Source organism: Enoplosus armatus, chromosome 8 (genome assembly GCF_043641665.1).
Source record: "Enoplosus armatus isolate fEnoArm2 chromosome 8, fEnoArm2.hap1, whole genome shotgun sequence".
Lineage (NCBI taxonomy): Eukaryota > Metazoa > Chordata > Actinopteri > Centrarchiformes > Enoplosidae > Enoplosus > Enoplosus armatus.
This window is the reverse complement of record NC_092187.1, coordinates 19,578,972-19,599,603: the sequence shown is the minus strand read 5'-3', so window position 1 is coordinate 19,599,603 and position 20,632 is coordinate 19,578,972. Positions and strand designations below refer to the sequence as shown.

The following is a 20,632-nucleotide window of genomic DNA, read 5'->3' as shown; positions in this document are numbered from 1 at the left end:
ATCGGCAGAGAGAGTCACAAGCCACCGACTGGATTCACATTCTGCCACCTGAAAATCCCCAAAATCTCTTTTTAAGTGTCTGCCAGCAGGCCCATCCAAACTTTGATTGAGTGCGTCACAATGTGCTCAGCATATCAAGCACTGAAACAGTGATACAGACGTTTGCAGTAGCTGCCTGTTTGGACTTGGAAAAGGTGCTGCGTCATTTTATCTTAAGTCAATTGCTAATAAATTGTCCACTCCAAGGGATTAACCCCAACCAAAATAGTGTTCAAGCCAAAAGAAATTAAAATAATGAGTTCCTGCGGTTTAAAGCTCAGCCAGGAGATATCTAATTAAATCTATATTGTTTTTTACTCTATCTGACGGGGCGTTCACTGTCCTCAGAGTCCAGTGTTAGTTAAGGTGACTGCTGCTGGCTGGGACGGGCTTGTGCTGATTAGATGGAGCTTCCGTCTTGCTACCGTGCCACCTAAAAACAAGGACATACGAAGGCACATTTCACAACTCTGGTTTTGTTCATTTCCATCACAATTATTTGAATATATTAAATATATTTTGAGATAAAGCTGAGGGATATGACAACATTTTATTGTGTTCTGTAGTATTTTCAGTCGACCATTTGCTAAAGTCAGCCCTTGATAAGAAACTGTCTAATCATATAGTTTAGCGACCATAACTACAGTAGGCAAAGCAGACCTGTCAAACTTTGGATTTCTCCACATGCTGAAACGGTGTGCATGGAGATAAAAGCAATGCTCTGTACCTCAAGAGTTTGGAGGGTGGTATCTTTTTTTAAGCCTTTACAAAACTAACAAGCTTCACAAGCTACCCAACAGTTTATAAAGTAATTAAAATGAGTCCCACATTATCAACTGCAGCCTTAAAGTGATATACACATTAATACATCAATAAATATAATTCAATAATACAATTCACATTATTCTGAAACTGGCCATTCTGCATAATTACTACTTTTATTTTTGGCATTTAAAGTATATTTTGATACTTATACTTTTACTCAAGTAACATTTTGAATGAGTATTTCTAAACTGTGGTACTACTTTTGCTTAAGCAACAGACCTGACTACTTCTTCCACCACCTGCTCTCTTCTGTTTTATTCTATTGTTCAACAGTATAATAATCTGATGGACCACATGACTGGTCTCTTTTGATCACTGGCTGCATGCTGCCACTGCTAACTTGCCCCTGTTTCACTGTGAAATGTTTCCCCCAGGAATTGTACATATAAAACAGCTTAACAAAAAGGCAACTTATGAGAAAGTGCGTTTCTAAAGGCAATGGGGTTTCCTTTGGCCGTCAGATTTAATTACATGGGTTTTAATGTTCAGTATTAGTTTACAGCTTATTTCATGTTTGTCCTCCTGGCCCCATCATTCACCAGATTATAGAATTAGGTTTTCTGAGCCCACTGTGCCTGGTGGAGAGCAAGAGGGTTGATATAGCCAATGGGAGCAGTGATTATGCTTGATTGTGGAATCCTTCAGCATCAAAGGAGAGCTTACTAAAATAAAGCTTTATGATGAGTATTCATAAGTCTCTCGGCCCCTGTTTTGCATAAGAGTAACGCAATAGAAAAGGAGGAGATTTACCTTATGACTGCATCTAAGCGTCTATAAATACCATGTCTTAAACTAAAGCCATTTTGTGTTAGGTCCTTTGTACAGTGTTGGTGCCACTGTGACTCAGACTAATGCGGGCCTTCTCCTCACCTTTGTGGTCTTTACTTTGTTCCCAGAGATGCACGACCAGCCAGTGAGGTCAGGGAGAACTCGGCACTCCTCCCCCTCCAGACACGGCTCCATTTTACACCACCACTTTTGACGCACAATAGAGGCTGGAGAAAAACACACCACAGCAAAAGGTCACTTTTCAGACGGAAGGACTTCAAAAAAGACGTCTCAATCAAACATCACCCTCTTTGGTCCTTGACAGCCTCAGTATTAGTGGACTCTGGTGAAACTGACTAACCTGGCTCTACTTTGACAAATAATATATTCATGTCATGCCAGAATATTTCCAGTTAAGAGAGGTAGAAGAGGGTCCCAGTAATATTACCTTCAACACAAGAGGGCAGAGCCCTTGTTGTCCCCGCCACCTGTCCGGGGAAGCAGGAGCACTTGACCGTTTGAGAGCGTTCTTCAATCTTGTTCCTATTGCAGCAACGATGAGCAGCAACCACTTCACAAGTCCCTGTCCTCTCCTGTGATGACCCTGAGGAAGAGAATTCAGAGGAAAGGGGTTTCACATTTTTTTATACTATGTTTTGCATGTAAATAGAGGCAGCTTGAATGACTTCAGCCTTTACAGATGGTAGTATCATAGTCAAATGGCAATGATTTCTTAGCTTTATATTATGTTAAATCTAAATAAATACAGTAGTATTTTTATTACACTCATTCAGATGACCAAGTGAGCAAAGCAATTAAATACTTCAGCCCTAATGTTGATTGTTTCTGAAGCTACAGCACCGCCAAGTGGATAAAAAGCATCAGCACTCATGCCAGAGTCAATGAAAAAAACATTGAAATATCAGAACAACAGTAATCATCGGCATGTTCAGCCACATAATTCAATGTTTAATGTTGAGTGTGTGATCAGAAATGAGCAGAATAAACAGCATGAACAGAAATATCTGACCCACATCTGCACCGGCGTCATTTCACAGAAACACAAATAAAAGGAATTGGATGTTGCTTTTTAGTGATTATTAACATGGATGTTTCATGCTGATACATTTAAACTGAACATCCAATTGAAGGGGTGCAACAAAGCAGAAAAAAAAACATAAAGACAAAAACACACGCATGCATATTGTTAATTTAGAACTGAGCTGTCTGTCTGTGGTGTTGGTGAAAAGTACAATTACTGTAGTACTGCACAATTTAGAGGTGCTTGTAGTTTACTTGTATGTTTCCATTTCCACTAAAATTTACTTTTCGTTTACCTTGTGACCCCTTGCAAATATTTGGGGAGCAGTTTGTTCTTTAATCCCTTCTTGGAGGGGGCCTGACTCAGTGGTTGGGAGCTGCTGCATTAAACAACCTAAAACTATATAAAGTAGTTGAAATGCTGCTCATGCATTGATTCAGCAGTATGAACAATCTAATATAATATATAATAATATGTCAGCCACAGAGACATTTTTCTGCAGAAGTCAATTTTCCTGGTTATACTTCTGTATAGCTATACTTCTGTCCCCCTTCTGTCTCTCATGTGATACTGCAGAGGTTAAATGTTCAGTATGTCATATAGTGTACAGTAACATTATGCTGGATATAATTAGATTCTGCTAATTGGCCAATCAAATCCCTTCTACAGCATCTTAACATTAGTATTTTAGTCTTGGTAAACATGAAAAACTACATCCTCCATATTCATTTCTGTTTCTAATTAGAAGCACAGTGGGTTCAGGTTCTTGTTCCTTAAACTGAACTCTCCACCAGGCGACCAGGCTGGTGACCAGGAGCCATAATGAGTCCCTCTGGGGGGGTGCGACTGGTCTGGTTGGGTCTGACACCTACCTCTCTGTCCTCGGGAGCTTTGGTTGCCAGTGGCCACTAGCTGGCTGCAGAAGCCTACAACACAAAGAAGCAGGAGGCCCCAGTGTAATGGTCGAGCCAATACGTTCAGCGTCATCTTGCCTGCACGGACAAAGAGGTTCACGCACACTTAAACAGAATCACGCCAACAGTTTTCCCTGAATCAGAGGCAACTTTGGAGGCAGATGAGAGTGGGTTCTTGTACTCATTTCTGACTCACATTACCCCTTCAGCTGTAAACATCTCTGCATTCAAAGCTAAACTCTCCCTCCAAAACAAGTTGTATTCCACATGAGTCACAGAAAAACTGGGACGTGGACTTTTATGTCAAATTACAGCATTACTACTGCAGGACAAAGATGGCATGAAGCAAAACATCACTGCTTAAGTCACTTGTCTGCTCGAGGTGTTTTCATTCACCTCTTAACCCCTTACATATAAAGTTTATGCCTGCAACTAATGATCATTTTTATTATTGATTAATCTGCAAATAATTTATTTATTTTTGTCAATAAAGCAAATGTCCTTAACAATTTCCCAGAACCTAAACTTCAAAAAATTCATTTTGAGTACAAAACTTAAAGATATTTAACTTACAACCATGTAAAACACATTTTTACATTTAAGAAGCTGGAACTGGCAATTTTTTGGCATTTGTGCTTGAAAAATTAAGATGAATGAATTGTCATATTAGAGAGAGATTACATTTTTTAAAACTCTAATAATCATATTGCACTGTACATTTAGATTTAGAAAGGCATCATTCCTCATTAATCAATAGCTAATAATCCATGAACATAACTTTTTTTTGTCATATTTGTGCAAAAAACACTATGCCAGTACAAGCTATTGCTGTGTTACATACACATATATAGGCTACATGCACACTGTGTAGTACAATATCATCATAATCAATAAAAGTGAGTCAGCCTGCCTCACACATTTTAACATTTATCTAAAGAACAGACAAGAGAATATTTCAAAATAAAATAAAAACTGAAGTTTGCTTAGTGAGTTAAGCCACTGTTGATTGAAAAGCATATTTTCAATATTCGACCACTCACCTCTGCTCAGGTTATTGATTTACATGATAGCCGCTGTTGACACCTCCACCAGTGTGTGGGGTAACATCATGCTACAGAGGCTGCCATATAATGATCGTCTCAGCGAGGATGCAGAAGTTTGCAGCGGATGTGATCCTCCAGGTTCTCAAGTTTTCTGCCTCAAAGAGTAGAAGAGAAGAAAAAACAAACAAATAACGCACCCGGCTGACGGAGACGTCAGCTCAATGAAAACCTGCAGTTTCACACATCAGCTGCTCTCCCTGGAGTCACTGTACCTTTCAGGCGGAGTGTGATGTGCGAGATGTGTTGGTCTGTGAACAAAAGTCGCATCACCCCGACGAGCAAAGCCTGCCAGCTTTTCCCGTCAGGAAAATTAAAACTTAATCAAGGCAGAAACCATCTGTCTCCCGGACAATATGCGACCACTTTCATTAGCGCCCTAAGAAGCTTAAAGTGACTATTGACATCCTGTCACACAGCGGACAGACGACAGAAACCGCATGTGAAGAGTCCCATCTGTGGCTCGCTCTGCCCTCATGAGATATTTTATACAGGCCTGTTTGTTTTGACCCTTCTTGGCAACACCTTACAATACAGTACGCAAAAGTGTGAGTAGTTACATGAGCTGACCATTACTCAAGTTTTGATTCCAAGTCCAATCAAACCTTAACCATGAAATAATGGTCAAATAATAAGCTAAGCTAACCTGCTGTGTGCTGGCCAGGCAGAAGCTTTATATTTTAAAATGTTGGGACTATTCCTTCAAAACTGTCACATGAAACATTTATTATTTAAATAAATAAAATTTATTTTAATCTAAAAAGATACACTTGAACACAACAAAAGTTCTAAAAAAAAAATGAACAGTGAAGCTGCCCCATTGCTTCTAAATGACTGACATCTGGTGAATGAGGCTTCTTCTACAACCTTGATAATAAAACTTTATTAGAGCACAGTGCACATCATTATTCTCATTGGATTGACAGGGAAATAGCTACAATATAAGTCAACACAGGACAAATACACAAAGAAGTAAACAACATTAATAGAAAAAACAATGTTGTTAAATGATTCCATATTCATATGACAACCAATCCTATCCCACAAGTGAGCCCTTACTCATCATATTTACATTATCATATCAAATGTGCTACTGCAACAAAGACCCAGTTTGCAATCAGACGCAGTCGACCCGACATCAGTGCTGTGTGTCGTAATGAATGTTCAGGTGGTGAAATTGAGCTTGAAGAGAACCGTCTGGGGCGTGGTGACGTCGGCCACAGCTAGTTCCTGTCCATCCGACAGGCCCAGCTCTGCGTCACAGAAAAAAACATATTCCATGTATGTTATCATGAATGTCAGCAGCTACAGGTGGACAGACTGGGAATGATTGGAGTACTGCTTCTTGTTACCTTTCAAAGTCTTGCAGAGGTTTGGCCTGGTTCGTTCCTCGATGGATTTCACAGACTGGAATCAAATTGTAATCATAGTTTAATCGCAGTTTATAATGAAATGCAGCATTCTCAAAGATTAAATACAGTATATTACCTGCAGATACAGTGTCTTATTCTTCCCTTCCAGAGTTGTGGTGATAGCCGGGGATTTCATTTGTCTTGAAAACAATTACACACAATTTTAACCAACAATTTTAATTGCTAAAGAAGCCAAAGAAGCATGAAAAACTTTTTTTTCTGAATACTCACAGAGAGGCGTTCTCTGTAAGGTACTCTAAAACCTCCTGTAATTTGGCAGAAGGAGGGAACTGGAGATCCTGAGGCACCTGGCTGCAGGCTGAACAATTTTCCTGCCAATCAAAGATGATAAATAGTAAACTGGTTGTACAAGTACAGTACATTACTCTGGTGACAAGATGACAATTAGGGCACGACAAACCTTTCGCTCAGCTTCAAACGTGTAGGTGTACAGCCCATCCACGTCATTAAAGACCAGGTAATTATTTAAAGGAATATACGCACTGTAAAATAAAATCTGATGTTAAGTAATGTTCATTTGACAAATCAGCAGGTAACTGGGACGAGAGATAAAGAATGTTTTTCTGCTCCTGACCTCGTAGCAATTTTAAAAACTTCCGTGGCACAGGCAGCTATGGAGAACAAAGACAAAATTAAATTTAGTTGCGTGAATTGCACAATTGTTCAAGTACAATAAATCATAAATGACTGTTTGCTAAACCCTTCCCACAAACAGCAATTGTCCAATCATAGCTTAGCAACAGTAACTAGCAGGACTGTCAAGCTTTGGATTTCCCCACATGTCGAGTCAGTGTGCATGGTGCTCTAGAAGGGTGGTCTTTTATATCCATTTGTACTTTTCAAATCCAAGCACGTTTCGGGCATCCAAACCGGGTTATGTTGGAAAAAATTAACAAATTTGTTGGAACTAACTAGTTTCACCCCGTAATACAAGAACAAGGCTGTTTCTTTATTTCAATGCCTTCTACCTGGATCATCTACTGGTGAGGATGCAGACTTTTTGCCATTCTACAGTGTATGAAGCCATGCATATTTACTCTTTTACATGGTTATTGTTTTCAACCAACTCACTGTGTAAGCATCAACTAGCTAGCTAGCTATAGCTGATATAATCTGCTAGTGACAGTCATTTTAGCCAACAAAATGTATGACTGTTGCTTAGAAATGAGAAGCCTGCTTTTGTTTACATCGACATGAAATCAAAGACCCATAGTTTAAAAAATTACAAGCGTTCGTCATTATAAACTGGATATTTGCCGTGCAAGAGCAGCGAGCCTCTCAGGCAGTAACCACAGGGGGCTTAGCCTAGGGTCTATTTCTTTTGATATTTCACCAAAGATATCGCAGAAACGTCACCCGCATTGTTTTCAAATATTTCCTTTCTGCCAACATCTCTGAACAGCCTCAACAAAGTTTCATACCAGCAATAACAGCATTAGTTGATGCCACAGCAGGAATGATCCTCTTCACAACTCCTGGGGCACAAACAAGATGGACAAACCTTCGTGAGTTTAATTCCAGCACAGTATTATAGACACTTGTGAGCCAGAAAGACTACATTAGCATTGAATAAATTATTTTTTATTAAAAAAAAATTACTTTAATTCTCAGGTTCACCTTGAGTGAGTCTGTATGTCACGCCTGTAATGTTGAACTCTGCAGCTCTTTCTTGGGCTCTTTCAAACACCCACTGGATGTGCTCTGGATTGTCTCCATCTAAGCTGGTATCTAGTTGAGAAAAAGGACGCTGTTGTTAGCCTTTATTGTAATAATATACAAAGGCAGAAGGTTAAATAATGTCATTAAAATAAAAAAAAGCTTACCTCCAAATGGCTTCTCTTTGGGCCACTGTAAGATTCTGGCATATTCAATGCAATGTTCTGGTAGCCTGGGCATTGATGCAATGGTGCACATGGGGAAATTAATCTGTGGATAATAGTAAAATCAAGGTCAAGCATAAATGCATTTAAAGGAGCACTAGAAGCCCTTTTTTCCTGTTCTGCACAGTGAAATCAGTTAAAGACTACAACAGCTATAATACCAAAGCTGTTCAGGAAAAAGATGAATCATCAAATCCTGATTTAATTTAATTTTTATACTTTCTTTTCTGAGTGTTTTGGAAAGATCTTAGTCACTGCTGTGCTGATTTTGCACTTCACCTGTCCGTATGTGACACGTTTTTCTCTCATTTCTTTTTCTGTTCAGTCTGGTTGCTAACATTGCTCATGTTTATGACCCAATTCTTTTTTTTTCTGCTCCAAAGAAACAGCTGTTATTGCAGATGGAAATGTAAAACATGTGCACCACAGATGCTTTCTCCCACCCAAAAGACAAGCTGAACAGCAGATAGTTTATCTGATATAATAGGTTGATTAACTATTCTGTCATATCATTCACACATTTATAACAGAAAAAAATGCCATTTACTGTGTTTATATGAATCTTTAAAGCGAAACTAGCAGATAAATTGCTGTTGAAAAGTGACCTGTGGCGGGTACAGCTCCAATGTGCAGTCGATGCATGCAGTCATGCCGGGCAGAATGACCCGAGCGTTTCCTTTAAAGCCCTCCGTTCCTCCATCGATGAGGGGGATGATGGAGCTGGGATCCAGGACTCCGTCTTCATAGCTCAGGAGGGATATCTAGAGAAGGCAACGTCACTCATAACTCCCAACAGATTACACTTATAAGCTTCTGAGATGCAAAGGTATATTAAGTAGAGACAACAAATCAAATTTCTCTTTCCTACCAGCATCCCGTTCATCCAGCGTCTGGCAATGATGGAGTCCAGTCCACAGACGATGATGTGGAACTCTGCAAAGAGATGAGCGATTTAAACCTCTGAGGCGCTTACTTGGTAAGCTTTGCTAATGCATAGAGCTTGTAAGAAAAAAACTTACGCCTGTAGAAAGACTCATCAAAGTCCTGGATCTTTTTAAAGTGACTGCATGTTATTAATAAGGAATAAAAAATCATGGTCAAGATATTTCATACAATGTAAACTAAACCTGAGTTGCATTTCAAACTGTTGCTGCAAAGGATACGGGACAACTTTACATCCAGGGATACGACTGTTGATAAAGTCGGCAGCCACTTCGGCCTTTGGTCGTCCAACATCTTTGGGCCTAAATTGATGCATTTAACAGTTACTTATAGGACATATGAGCTGCTGAATGTATTCTGACTTTATCACACTGGAATGGTTACAGTACTACAGTCACTTTGAGGGAAATTCTGTCACAGATACTGTGACATGGTAACCCTCATTTATTTTCATCCGAGGACCATAGGACTATTACATCATTCTATGTTCTTTGATAAGAATTGTGTAAATAATTAAAGGAAATATTATAAAAATGTAGATGAGTATCTCACAAACCTTTGTGGCAAATTTTCCCGAAATTAAATAAATAAATAAATAAATGTCACCACATACATATTTGTGAAATATTAAACTACTGGGAGGGGGGAAAAAGTGAAACCTACCTGAAAAGAAACTGCCTGTTGAGGTTAGACACATCAATTGTGTCCATGTCAACCACATGAATAAGGCGAAACCCAGACAGAGCCTAAAGCACAACAAGACGATATAAGAACTTACATAGTCGTATGTCAATATAATGTAGATTAAAGCTATTTCTTACCAGATTTTTGAGGAGTTCACATCCAAGTCCTCCTGCACCAATGACCAGAATCTTGCATGTCTCCAACAAGAACTGTAGAGACTGAAATGAAAGACACAGCACAATATTTTAAGGATCAAAATGTACAGTGATTTGAAATATCACCATCACTGGACAGTGTGAAGCTACAGTTTTATCCCACTAGACAGTTTCAGTTTAGCATGTTAAATTACAGAACGATTTCATCAAAGTGCTTCTATGTCACCTCAGTGCTTGGTTCAAAGTCAGGATGGGTGAACGGGCCAGGTCTCTCCAAAAACTTCCTCACATGATTCCACCGGCCGTCCCAGTCGCAACCACCGTCCCTGTGTCCACCATCTACAGCCATTCTGGACACACAACACACCAAGATACACTGAACTACTTTTCTCCCTACTTATCCTTCTAATAATGCCATCTATCCCTCATTACATGCATTTTTTATTTTACAAGGGAGAAATTTCCTGAAAGTTGTGTGAAGAAGGCGGTGAAAGAAAGCAGTTGGCCATATTGATAACAGTCATGCAGATTAATAAACACACAAATGAAAAAAAGCTTAATGAGAAAAAAAAAACAAGCCACCATTTTGGATTTCATCTGCTGTGCAAAAATGACAACAGCTAAACTAGCCACTTAAACTGCTATTGATCACTGATATACAGTAACCAGTAATAGTTGTTTTTGACTGTCTGCTGGGATATTGGTTCCCAACCTGGGAGTTGGGGTTGAGAGATAATACCTTGGTAGGCAAAATCACTCTTCAGTTAAACATCTCACGACTCACAAACATGCACACAGTTGACGCACAGTAGAAATTACTTTCTATTGATGGGTCATGGGCAAATAAAGCTGGGAACCACTGTACTAAGAAATGTGACTAACTGACGGCAGTGCAGCAAGTTTATCCGGAAACCAGATTCATAACAAAGATGAGAATCTTCATAAAAACATACACTGTCTCCTAATCCCATTATACATACTAATTGTATACAGCGGGTATGATATGCTAAAATGTTCTGGTTTTGCAGTTAGAATACAAAAACTCAATATACTTTACTATTTTATACTAACAGGAAATTGTTGTAATACAGCAATTGAACTTTCTTTCTGGAGCTGTTTCACCACCATTGTTTTTACACACTATGTTCATCATCCTCCATTTTTACTTTGTGCATTGCATTGTGGGACATTAGTGCACAGTACAATCATAACTCAGGTGGTTATTTGAATGCCTTACTGGCTTGTTTGAATTTACTTGGCTGTCACGTCTCCAGGTTGAACACACTACATACGTAAACCCTGCTCAGGACCAGTATGAAGTATAGGATAAATAACACAGCTATGATGTTCTGCTCATTCCGGATATGTCTTGCAAAAAGGATACAGGATAGGTGCAGAACAGTGTCTCTGCAGTATGTAGGACACTGTGAATGAACACATAGTGTAAATTGATGCCTTGTACAAACAGCTAAATGGGTTATTAAGGCTGTCCCTTGCTAAAATGTTTCTTTTCATGTCTCCTGGCTCAGCAGTCGCTGCTCATAGTGCAACGCAAACCTGCTGCCAGTCAGAGACCTTTATTTAGCATTCGTCACTAACTTCTCAGTCAGGTCCTCTATTCGCCTTCTTTTCTTCTCCCTGGAAGAAGAAAGTAAAATAGGTTTCAAGCATGCCGGGTACACGACAAAAGGCGTACGATAAACTACGATAAAATGATATTTTGCGTCCATTGAGACTTACGGCTCCTCGGCATCCGCCATACTTTCACGGTCCCATGTCCTCGATTGTGACTGCTGTGTTTCCGAGTGTCAAAGCTGCACACAGCAGCTCCAGGTACCCAAACAGGGCAAATAGGTTTCTCTCCTGCTTCAGTAATAATTACATAGCCATGTCTCTGTAGAACATTTAAACCGTGGGAGCATATGTTTCCCGATACGTAAATGTTACTCAATTAAGCATATTTATTATTATATTTGTTGTGATTTTATAATAATAATAATAATAATAAACTAAATTCATATAGCACATTTTAAAACAGGACCTGTATTACCAATAATGTGCTATTTGGACTTCCTCTTTTAGACATATCTAAAGATAAACACTTTTACATTACCTACAGTAGCCTACATATATGCAGGTTTTCTGAAACCGCTCTTCTCTGTTTTCTAAAACGAATCCAGACTTTGAATCTTCTATAAATAAACACGCTTTTAAAATGTATCTAGAACTAACGTATATACGTTTTTAACATGTATGTAACGTTTTCATTTACTTTTATTCATTTAAATCTTTGCTGCTGCGCATTCTCCAACGCAAGTGTAAAACTCCAAACACTTCGAGAATGTGACTCTCGCGAGATCTTGAGCGAGAGTACGGCCTCCTGCTTGTTTGACTCCCCTCCAAGCTCAGACGGTGATCAGCTGACCTGTCAAAATATCACGCAACGCGTGTGGTTATGTTTGTGTTTGTGCGTGACTTCACTACACGTTGAAGACATGGCAGCCAAGATGGAGCTTGCACCCCTCAGACCGTGGGATGATTTCTTCCCCGGAGCGGACCGGTTTGCCAAACCCGAGTTCGGAGATTTAACAAAGTGGAACAACAGAGTGATCAGTAATTTGCTGTACTACCAGACGAATTATTTCGCCGTGGCTCTGGTGGTTTTCCTCATTGTAGGGTAAGTCCTGGTAGCAAGCTAACGCAGGCAGGCTAGCATCTCTGACTCTGTGTTTAATTAGCCTGCATACCTTCTACCCACACCCATCATGAGCACGCAGGCTATTTCTGTGACATTTGGCATTGTTGTGCCAACATTTGAAGCACTGTAACTCTTCTGTAGCCTCTGCCTTTTAAACATTTACCTTGCTTGGCCTATAGCAGTTAAACATTTTCTTCCTAAATATCTGCGTATTCAGTAACAGCAACTTTCAGTAAGAATAGCTGTTAAGTTAGCTAGCTTAAAGTGAAAGCAAGTGCTTCATAATGTCAACGGAGGCAGTCAGTCCCCTTTATTTTAAAATGAGCGTTATTTATCGGGATGTTGATTGTTTATGTGGATCAGTGATGCTACATTGGAGCTGCTACTGTCACACATATCACTGCTGCTAGTTGGTCGTGATTTTGCATGTGAAGCTGGTGCAGTAGTTTTCTTTAAATAGAGGATGATGTAGTGGAAATCATGAGTATAGGCCTTACTGCAGGCATCTGCCCTCTTAGGGTTTACACCAACTGGCCAGGATGTTAGCTATTATTGTTACCACCAGCAGGTTGTGCTATTTAAAAAAAATGCCATGTATAATATACTATATTGTCATTTCATCATGTTTCAATATTCAGGTTCCTGAACCCGTTTGGCATGTTTCTGGGTGGAGCTGTGGTGACTCTGGTCTTCATTGGTTCAGTGTGGGCAGGAGAGAACAAGGCCATCGTCAAGAACTTCAAAAGGAAGAACCCCACACTGTTTGTCATCGGGGTCATGGCCACCAGTTACTTTCTGCTGTCGCTGTGTGGCGGCGTCATGGTCTTCATCTTTGGAATCACCTTCCCTTTGCTGTGTACGTCTCAGTGTATTCTACACAGTTTTTTGTTTAATTAAAAAAACAGAACAGAGAATGAAGTTATATAATTACATTTAGGCTGTGTCTGAAACCACTCCCTATATACCATATAATGTACTACATTTACTGACCCCCATTTTATTTGAGTGTCCAGAATTCTAAGTGTGAAATTTATGCACTATTTAGTACCCTAAAGTAGTGTAAAAAGGTAGTGTCCATGGCATGTGCACTACTTTCTGCTATCAATCTCACAATGCAGTGTGCCACAGATTATAGATGCCATCGTGTGACTCTACAGCTGTCCATGATGAGGCAAAATCTCAATTTGCATTCTAAAGAATACATTATTGAGTGTCTTTATTATATAGGAGTGAATGTGTGTACAAGGGAGTGTTTTTGGACACAGCCTTGTTTTAGGCAAGGTATGATCAGGTGCTATGACTGATTAGGGCGATGGGAATTTTTTTAATTGAGCAATACTGTGGTACTCTGAGATTATGTAAAATCCCGAATTGTTTACTTTTTGCGCAAAAAAAATGTTTCCTGGTTAACACCGGTTATTTTATGTACATTTAACTTCACTTACTTCAATCTAACAGATGTGACAAAGATATTTATTCTCTCTAGGAACTACTTAAACTTTAATTATCTTTATAGATTTAGTGCTTAGCCTACTCTAGTTTTAATTTAAACTTTCTGTTCCCAATAGTATATGTTACCGTTCAAAAATCTGGAATCACCTGTTATTGATGTTTTTTTTCTTTCCTTGAATAATTTAAAAATAGATAAAAACAGTATAATTCAGACACCAAATGTATTATTTACATTTGAAATAGTTTTGGCCCCAAAAGAATAATTAAATGATTAAAATGTCCATTTAGTTGATGGTGCTAAGCATACACTAAGCTTCTATTTCTTTTTTGAAGTTTTATTATGCTCATGACACTGAAACAGGAACCTGTCTGTATTTAAACAGATTTTGATGCTAAGTTTCCACATTCTTTCACCAATGACGTTTGATTTCTTATATATCCTTATTTAACTGTTGCTCAGAGGTATCTTTATGTCTCTTTTTGCCCTTTTAATTGTCAGTCTAGTTGAATTGTACAGTGTTTTTTCTCTGTATACAAAACATTACTTTTTTTGCAAACCCTTCATACAAAATAACATCTATTTATAGAGAAGACTTTCTATGACCTAAAAGCATGAAAGACCATTCAAAAATATTGACTAGTTCGCTCAGCCATCCGACTGTATCAAATCCGCTTTTGTGGCAGGCGACTCCAGACTTTTCAATGGTAGTGTACGCCAAGCACTCGTTGGCTAATGTTACATGATGAAAACTGTTAAGGGGGATGGTGAGTCACACAGGGATGCATAACTGAGGTTTTTCTGTGGGTGAACAAGTTTTTCTGAACACTCTCTCATTGTGACTCACTGGAGGGATTGAACAACGTGTACAATATTACTGACATGCAATTGCAAAATAAAGTCAGCATTACAGGGCGAGCTATACTGTAGCTCAGAGGTATAGCTCTGGATTTGCTACAGCTCTCTAAATACATTTAGAGTCAGCAGGGTGGTTTAGATAATTGATGGGTTGGATCGTTAGAGCAAATGTAGCAGCTCTAACATCATGGCGGATAGATGAGACACTTTGATCGCATCCCAGGAGGCCTGCCCACTGCTGGCTGTGTTGACGGGTTGCTATGGGTTGTTGATTTGGACAGAACTACATTTACTGGCTGATGTCATGCACTCAGTATCTGTCTGACATGGGAAAAGATATGCCGATGCTTACACCTACTTTAAAGTCTGAGTTGCAACAGTATCACATTTTGTTTTCTTATTTTTTCCGAAATGTATTCTGTAGAAAATCATCCATTAAGTTTGAGACACAAAGATGTATGTTTTTATTTTCACATTGGTAAAAATAGAAATGTCTTGTTGTTGTTTTTCCTCTAGTAATTCTGATCCACGCCTCTCTGAGACTGCGCAACATGAAGAACAGACTGGAGAACAAGATTGAGGGTGTTGGGCTGAAGAAGACCCCCATGGGCGTCATCATGGACCTCCTGGATCAGCAGGAAGAGAAAATGAACAAGATTCAGGATTTCATTGAAAGCAAACTGAAGGAATAAGGCTCTAGACAAAAGTGTGCCAAGGGAAGTCATACAGTATGGATTAAAATGTCCATAGCATCGTCCCATGTGCCCCAAGTTTTTATCCTCTCTATACATGTAAAGTTACTGATGTTTGCATTCCCATACTTTTTTTTTCCATTTTCGTTTGACTTTTTTTCTCTTTTTTTACCTTTGTGATAGGTTACACTGGCTGAAGTGTATAGATGGATAATAGCATAACAAGATTTGCACGATCACAGTGTGAATTGGTCATGAAAGGTTACCAAAGGTTTGAGCACTCCTGTGTCAAAAATATTTCCAAAAACAAGTCATTTCCCTTGTTGACAACGCACTTTGTTCCACATGACAACCAGTAGTAAGTATTTATTTCATCCAAATAAAGAAGAATGTCTGAACACAATATCTAATGCAGTTATTTCATACCAATTATATTTGTTCTAAAAAAACAAATCTTTTCAGTTTGCTACCTCAAAATGAGCATGTTTAATTTGTCACTGAGTAAACCCACCGCAATCAAGATACAACAACACCCAGTGAACTGTTAACTACTTATTAAACAGCAATAACTCCCATCTTGTCACTTCAGGAGCTGTAGGAATACTGATCTGAGACCAGTTTGCTTCTTGTGGAGGCATGGTTATATGGCCTGACTGATAATCGTGGAGTTTAAATATTCCTAATCTCAAAAGATTTGTGCATACACTTCCTGACCATACAGGCTGGCCTGAGTGTATCCCTTCTGATCACAGCTATGCAATGTTGAAAAATGAATGGCAAGTGCAGCTTTATTGTTTGAATATTATGTCATGGTATGTATCATGGTATGTACAAGTTTGTTGTTATTTCTGATGTGTCTATTTTCATGATATAGCATGCAGAAATGTATAAAATGGCTGCAGGATACAAAGTACATAATTGGCAATGAGACTAAATTATTGATTGTATTAATTAGCTTTAATTTATCACTGTTCCCTCTTGATTAGTAAATACTGGACTAAAGATTTAGAGACATCCTATGCTATATTCCAATTCTCTGTTGGGATCGAATCCCTTTTCCTTGTAAAACAAAAACCAACTCTGTAATGTTAAGTGTTCATTTTACACTGATACTCCTGATAGTAAGTGCAGTTGTTTCACACATGCACATTGACTGCAGTTTGTGCATGCTACCTTCACAAATGGCACTTCAGAGAGATTCTTTATGTTATATGGATGCTATATTAAATATTATCTATGTTTTTATGTGACTTTCATTCTTGAAAAGTGATGATAAAATCACAGAACTTGAAGTAAAACATGGCTGTCCTATATATGGAAATAAAGATAACCTGATTTATGTTGCAGTCTTTTCCCAATTGAGTCTGAGTGTGAATATATGGATGTATTTATTTATCACAAAATTAAGTTGTTCCTGTCTTATTTGGGGTAAATCTTTCTGTGAGACAAAGTGGTGTATTGTAAGTTATTATTGAAACACTACTGAATAGCAAACTAATGAATATCCCCTCCGGGATTGTTCTCACTGTCATTTAATTCAGTTTGACTAATTATCCACATGGCACCAGTTTTTCAGGATTCTGACTCATCTCCCTTTCTGCAAATACCTCCACTTTAAAAAAAACACCTGCACCTCTCAGAATCAGAAAAATAGCAAAAAGCTACTGGAAGTAACTGTAATGATTCACTGGGGATCCATTTAGTTTGACACTGATAGCACTGTAACACTTAAATAAAAAAAAAGAATCCCAGGCATCATAGCAAAATGCAAATAAATGGAACAGGTTTTCCACAAAATTAATCATCTTAACATTTATTCAAACACACCTACTCTAAAAAAAATTTTTTTTTAGCACAAAAACAATATTTTCAATATTTCAATATATTTGAATGAAAATTGAATATAGGGTGTTTTGGCGATGGATTTTTATACCTTTATTGTTGTGACTTCCAACAGCATTTAGTTAGATAACAACAACCAGCTAATATGTGTAATGAAAGTATAGTTCACTCTTGTTTCGTACAGTTCATTTGGGTGGTTTTAGAGTGACTGATACAAATATGTGTAAAATAAACATACAGTATGGTGAAGAAAACAAACGGCCTCAGAGGAGACTCGTTTCACTTGATTCCAGGACTTTAGGGAGTGGCACCTGCAAGCAGTGACAAAGAATAAAAAGATTACTTCGATTTCTATAACAGTAAACATGGTGTAAAATCATTATAGATAATACTGGAACACCTTATAAGCTGTAAAGCCCACAAGATAATGTAATACTAACACATGATGAATGCTCTTCTGTTGTGAGAGCTTTAACACTGTCAACAGTAACCCTTTTTATCGATAAAAAGATGTAACTTGTCAAATTGTATGCATACTCCTAAACACAGGATCCCAACGCTATGATCTCACAGTACTAATTCTTGGATACTCACAGATTTAAGATAGGCCACGTTGCTCTGTTTGATCTCACTTAGGAGCTGGTCACGGGGTGTGAGATCAACCTTTGGTGGCACTCGTCTGCGAGGGATGGGCTTCAAAGTCTTAATCACATCAGTCAGGTTTGCTCTTTCGTCTATCATCCCTCCGCTGCCTTCATCCTTCACCTTGGGAGTCTTCCTCAGTTGGAAACTTGCTCTCTCTGGTCTCCTGTCATCCCTCGGGTCCAGATCCAGAAAAGGGTCACGCTTCTTGGGAGTCCTCTTCAACTGGACGTCCCTTAATGGGTTTGCTGGTTCGGCACTGGGTCGTTTGGGAATGCCATTGTGTTTGAGCTGCTTCTGAGGCTCTGGCTCTTCTGCTTGGTGGTGTGTTTGAGGTACAATACTCAGTTCTGACGAGGGTGGGATAAGCCCATGCTCCCGCAGGACTTCTAGAGGCGGTACGTACCCCAGCATCTCAAGTAAACCAGGAGGCAGGTTCAGACTGCTCTCGTACATCTGCATCAGCTCCCTCTGCTCCTTCATTTGCTGCTGCCTCTGCTCCTCCTTCCTCAGCTGCCTCTGGCGGTCGAGGTTCCTGGTTAAAATGTTGGTCACCACCATCCTGGGCCCTGGCAGCTCAAAGTGATAGCCCATCTTCAGGAGGGTGTTGTTGGCCTTGAGCAGGCGTGAGATCTCCATCTCCGCGTGGTGACCCAGCATGTGCCTCTGGTTGTGAAAACGCAGCTCTGTGAGAGTCTCGTTGAATTGGAGGCAGCGGATGATGGCGACGATGCCCTTTCCGGTTATGAAGTTGGACTCGATGTTCAAAGTAGTAATGCTGCGATTCTCTCTCAACATGTTGGCCAGGTTGAAAGCTATGTTTTCATCAACACCGGTGTTGGCTATACTGAAGGTTTTCACATATTTGTTCTTCTTCAAGGCATTGACGTAGTCCAAGAGCATCTCTTTGGGAATGTTTTCTATGTTGTTGAGGTTTACCTCAGTGACAGACGGGTTGTTGTTGCAGATTTTGCCAAGTGTTGAATCCAAGTTTGTCTCATTTCCTGATGGTCTTGATGTCATTTTTATATTATTGAGCGCCAGCTTTGGAATTTTTAATTTGTTAATTTTTCTCTCTTCTTTCTGCGGGAGCATATCAGTGGTTTCATTTATCTCTGTATGTATATGCTTCTGTGGAGCCTCTTTGGGAAGCAAAGAGTCTGAAGTTTTAATTTCCTCTTTCTCTTCAACTTGTGATGTGCTGTGTTCAGGGGCGACGCTCTCACTCTTCTCCTTTGTGTCTGAAAAAGGCTGATTGTCATCCGTATTGTTTTCTGGTACTTTTTCTGTGTTGTTGTCTGGAGGATCTACATGTTTGTCTATATTTTCATGTTTGTCTGTGTTCACAGGTGACACCACCTCTTTTTCATCTTTCACATCCACCTCTTCATCCCCCTCATCAATCTCTTCAACAATTTCCTCAATGATCTCCTCTATAATTTCCTCTCCATCTGTACCATCTACAGCTTCTTCTTCTATGACTTCCTCAATGACTTCCTCTATCACTTCATACACTTCATATTCCCCATTTTCTGTGTTTTCTTCTTTTTCTTTCTTTTCAGCTTCCTCCCTCAAAGTTTTCTGATGAAAACAACAAATCAGACCAAGGTTATTCCATTGTGCCAAAACACTATTTTATTTCTCTATTCTGCCTGTAACATTTCACAATTTTAGGGTTTATAGTTTCTAGGGAAATATTGATGTTATAAATTGATCTGTAAATTACATTTTGAGAGTTTGACCTCTTACCTCACTGGGCAGCAGAGTAGCAGGCACTCTTTCTTCCTCAAGCATACGCTTGGACTCTTTCTCCCAGTAGAGGTAATCAACCAGGGATCTGTGGTCGAACGTCCCTGTTGGAGGCTTCTCCGTCTGGTCCTTCTGTCTCTGCCCAACCGGTACACTCTCATCTGGGGCAATAATAACATCCATCTCACTCTGGAGCTCCTTAAGCTCCTCAGGTGAAAGCATAGCAAGGATTTCATCCTCATCAATGTCCTCTTCATTGAGATCTTCGAGGTCTCTACTGTTTGACATATTTGCGCTGGTTATCTTCTTTCTGCTGATATCAAAAGGAAGGATAACTTCTGTCTAATCTGTGACTCAGGACAGAGCAAACTGCCTCTGACTTTGGCTTCAGCTACAAACCGTTTGCTCCTGCCTCATGTGGAGTCTAAAATTAAACCCTGTGAACTGCATGGAAGATATTTAAGGTACAAGCAGGGGAAAGACATGCTAACATTCTTCATTCAGCCCCTGCTCCCAGCTGGCCTGACTGTCAGGATCTTTTGGGATGACAGTTGCTTCAGGCAAAGGAAAGTGTGGATTGACAGCAGCAGGTGGACCATTTTCACAGGGCTGATGAGGGGTGGGGCTGGGGGTGGGGGTGGGGGTAGAGTCAGAGCTCCTCCCAGTCTCCCAGAGCTCTCCAGAAGACACAACCTCTGAAGTGCTGCACAACAAAAAGCATGAGGTAATTTGTCTTTAGGGGAATGGACACCAACAGTTGAAGAGGAGTCATTTCTTCTGTCTGAGTTTTTTAAATCATTACTCAGAGCACAGTTTGATACATAGTTAGCAGGAATTTCTGGCGCCCCGACAATTCACATTTTATTTATTTGTAAGAAAAAAAGAACCTTACAAGACTAGACATTTTGGGAAATGTGCT

At 39.4% G+C, this 20,632-nt stretch overlaps 4 protein-coding genes across 7 annotated transcripts; 1 reads left to right on the top strand and 3 right to left on the bottom strand.

Annotated features, from left to right (window-relative positions):
- Positions 1–396: 396 nt before the first annotated feature.
- On the bottom strand, positions 397–4,958 carry LOC139288548 (chemokine-like protein TAFA-4). Its single transcript, XM_070909862.1, has 5 exons — positions 4,904–4,958; positions 3,547–3,666; positions 2,081–2,236; positions 1,724–1,859; positions 397–472 (listed from the first exon to the last, which is right to left on the bottom strand). The coding sequence occupies exons 1-5, from the start codon at positions 4,956–4,958 to the stop codon at positions 397–399; spliced, it is 543 nt and encodes a 180-aa protein (XP_070765963.1).
- Positions 4,959–5,529: 571 nt separating this feature from the next.
- LOC139288669 (NEDD8-activating enzyme E1 catalytic subunit-like) lies at positions 5,530–11,551 on the bottom strand. 4 transcript variants are annotated; one of them, XM_070910036.1, is made up of 18 exons: positions 11,523–11,551; positions 11,382–11,420; positions 10,009–10,132; positions 9,765–9,845; positions 9,607–9,689; positions 9,165–9,245; positions 9,021–9,064; positions 8,870–8,934; positions 8,607–8,762; positions 7,945–8,047; positions 7,739–7,849; positions 7,543–7,596; positions 6,696–6,732; positions 6,522–6,603; positions 6,332–6,432; positions 6,177–6,240; positions 6,041–6,095; positions 5,530–5,941 (listed from the first exon to the last, which is right to left on the bottom strand). In XM_070910036.1, the coding sequence occupies exons 1-18, from the start codon at positions 11,540–11,542 to the stop codon at positions 5,853–5,855; spliced, it is 1,389 nt and encodes a 462-aa protein (XP_070766137.1). In that variant the 5' UTR covers positions 11,543–11,551; the 3' UTR covers positions 5,530–5,852. The 4 variants fall into 4 exon arrangements, with proteins under 4 accessions (XP_070766137.1, XP_070766138.1, XP_070766139.1 ...); XM_070910037.1 differs by lacking the exon at positions 11,382–11,420 and having other exon boundaries at positions 11,523–11,542; XM_070910038.1 differs by lacking the exon at positions 11,523–11,551 and having other exon boundaries at positions 11,358–11,420.
- A 709-nt stretch (positions 11,552–12,260) lies between these two features.
- Positions 12,261–16,819, top strand: LOC139288738 (PRA1 family protein 3-like). The gene is made up of 3 exons (XM_070910138.1): positions 12,261–12,459; positions 13,119–13,336; positions 15,305–16,819. The coding sequence occupies exons 1-3, from the start codon at positions 12,278–12,280 to the stop codon at positions 15,478–15,480; spliced, it is 576 nt and encodes a 191-aa protein (XP_070766239.1). The 5' UTR covers positions 12,261–12,277; the 3' UTR covers positions 15,481–16,819.
- lmod3 (leiomodin 3 (fetal)) lies at positions 15,395–20,001 on the bottom strand. Its single transcript, XM_070910137.1, has 4 exons — positions 19,714–20,001; positions 17,917–19,545; positions 17,561–17,633; positions 15,395–15,414 (listed from the first exon to the last, which is right to left on the bottom strand). The coding sequence occupies exons 1-3, from the start codon at positions 19,999–20,001 to the stop codon at positions 17,586–17,588; spliced, it is 1,965 nt and encodes a 654-aa protein (XP_070766238.1). The 3' UTR covers positions 15,395–15,414; positions 17,561–17,585.
- Between the last annotated feature and the right edge of the window lie 631 nt (positions 20,002–20,632).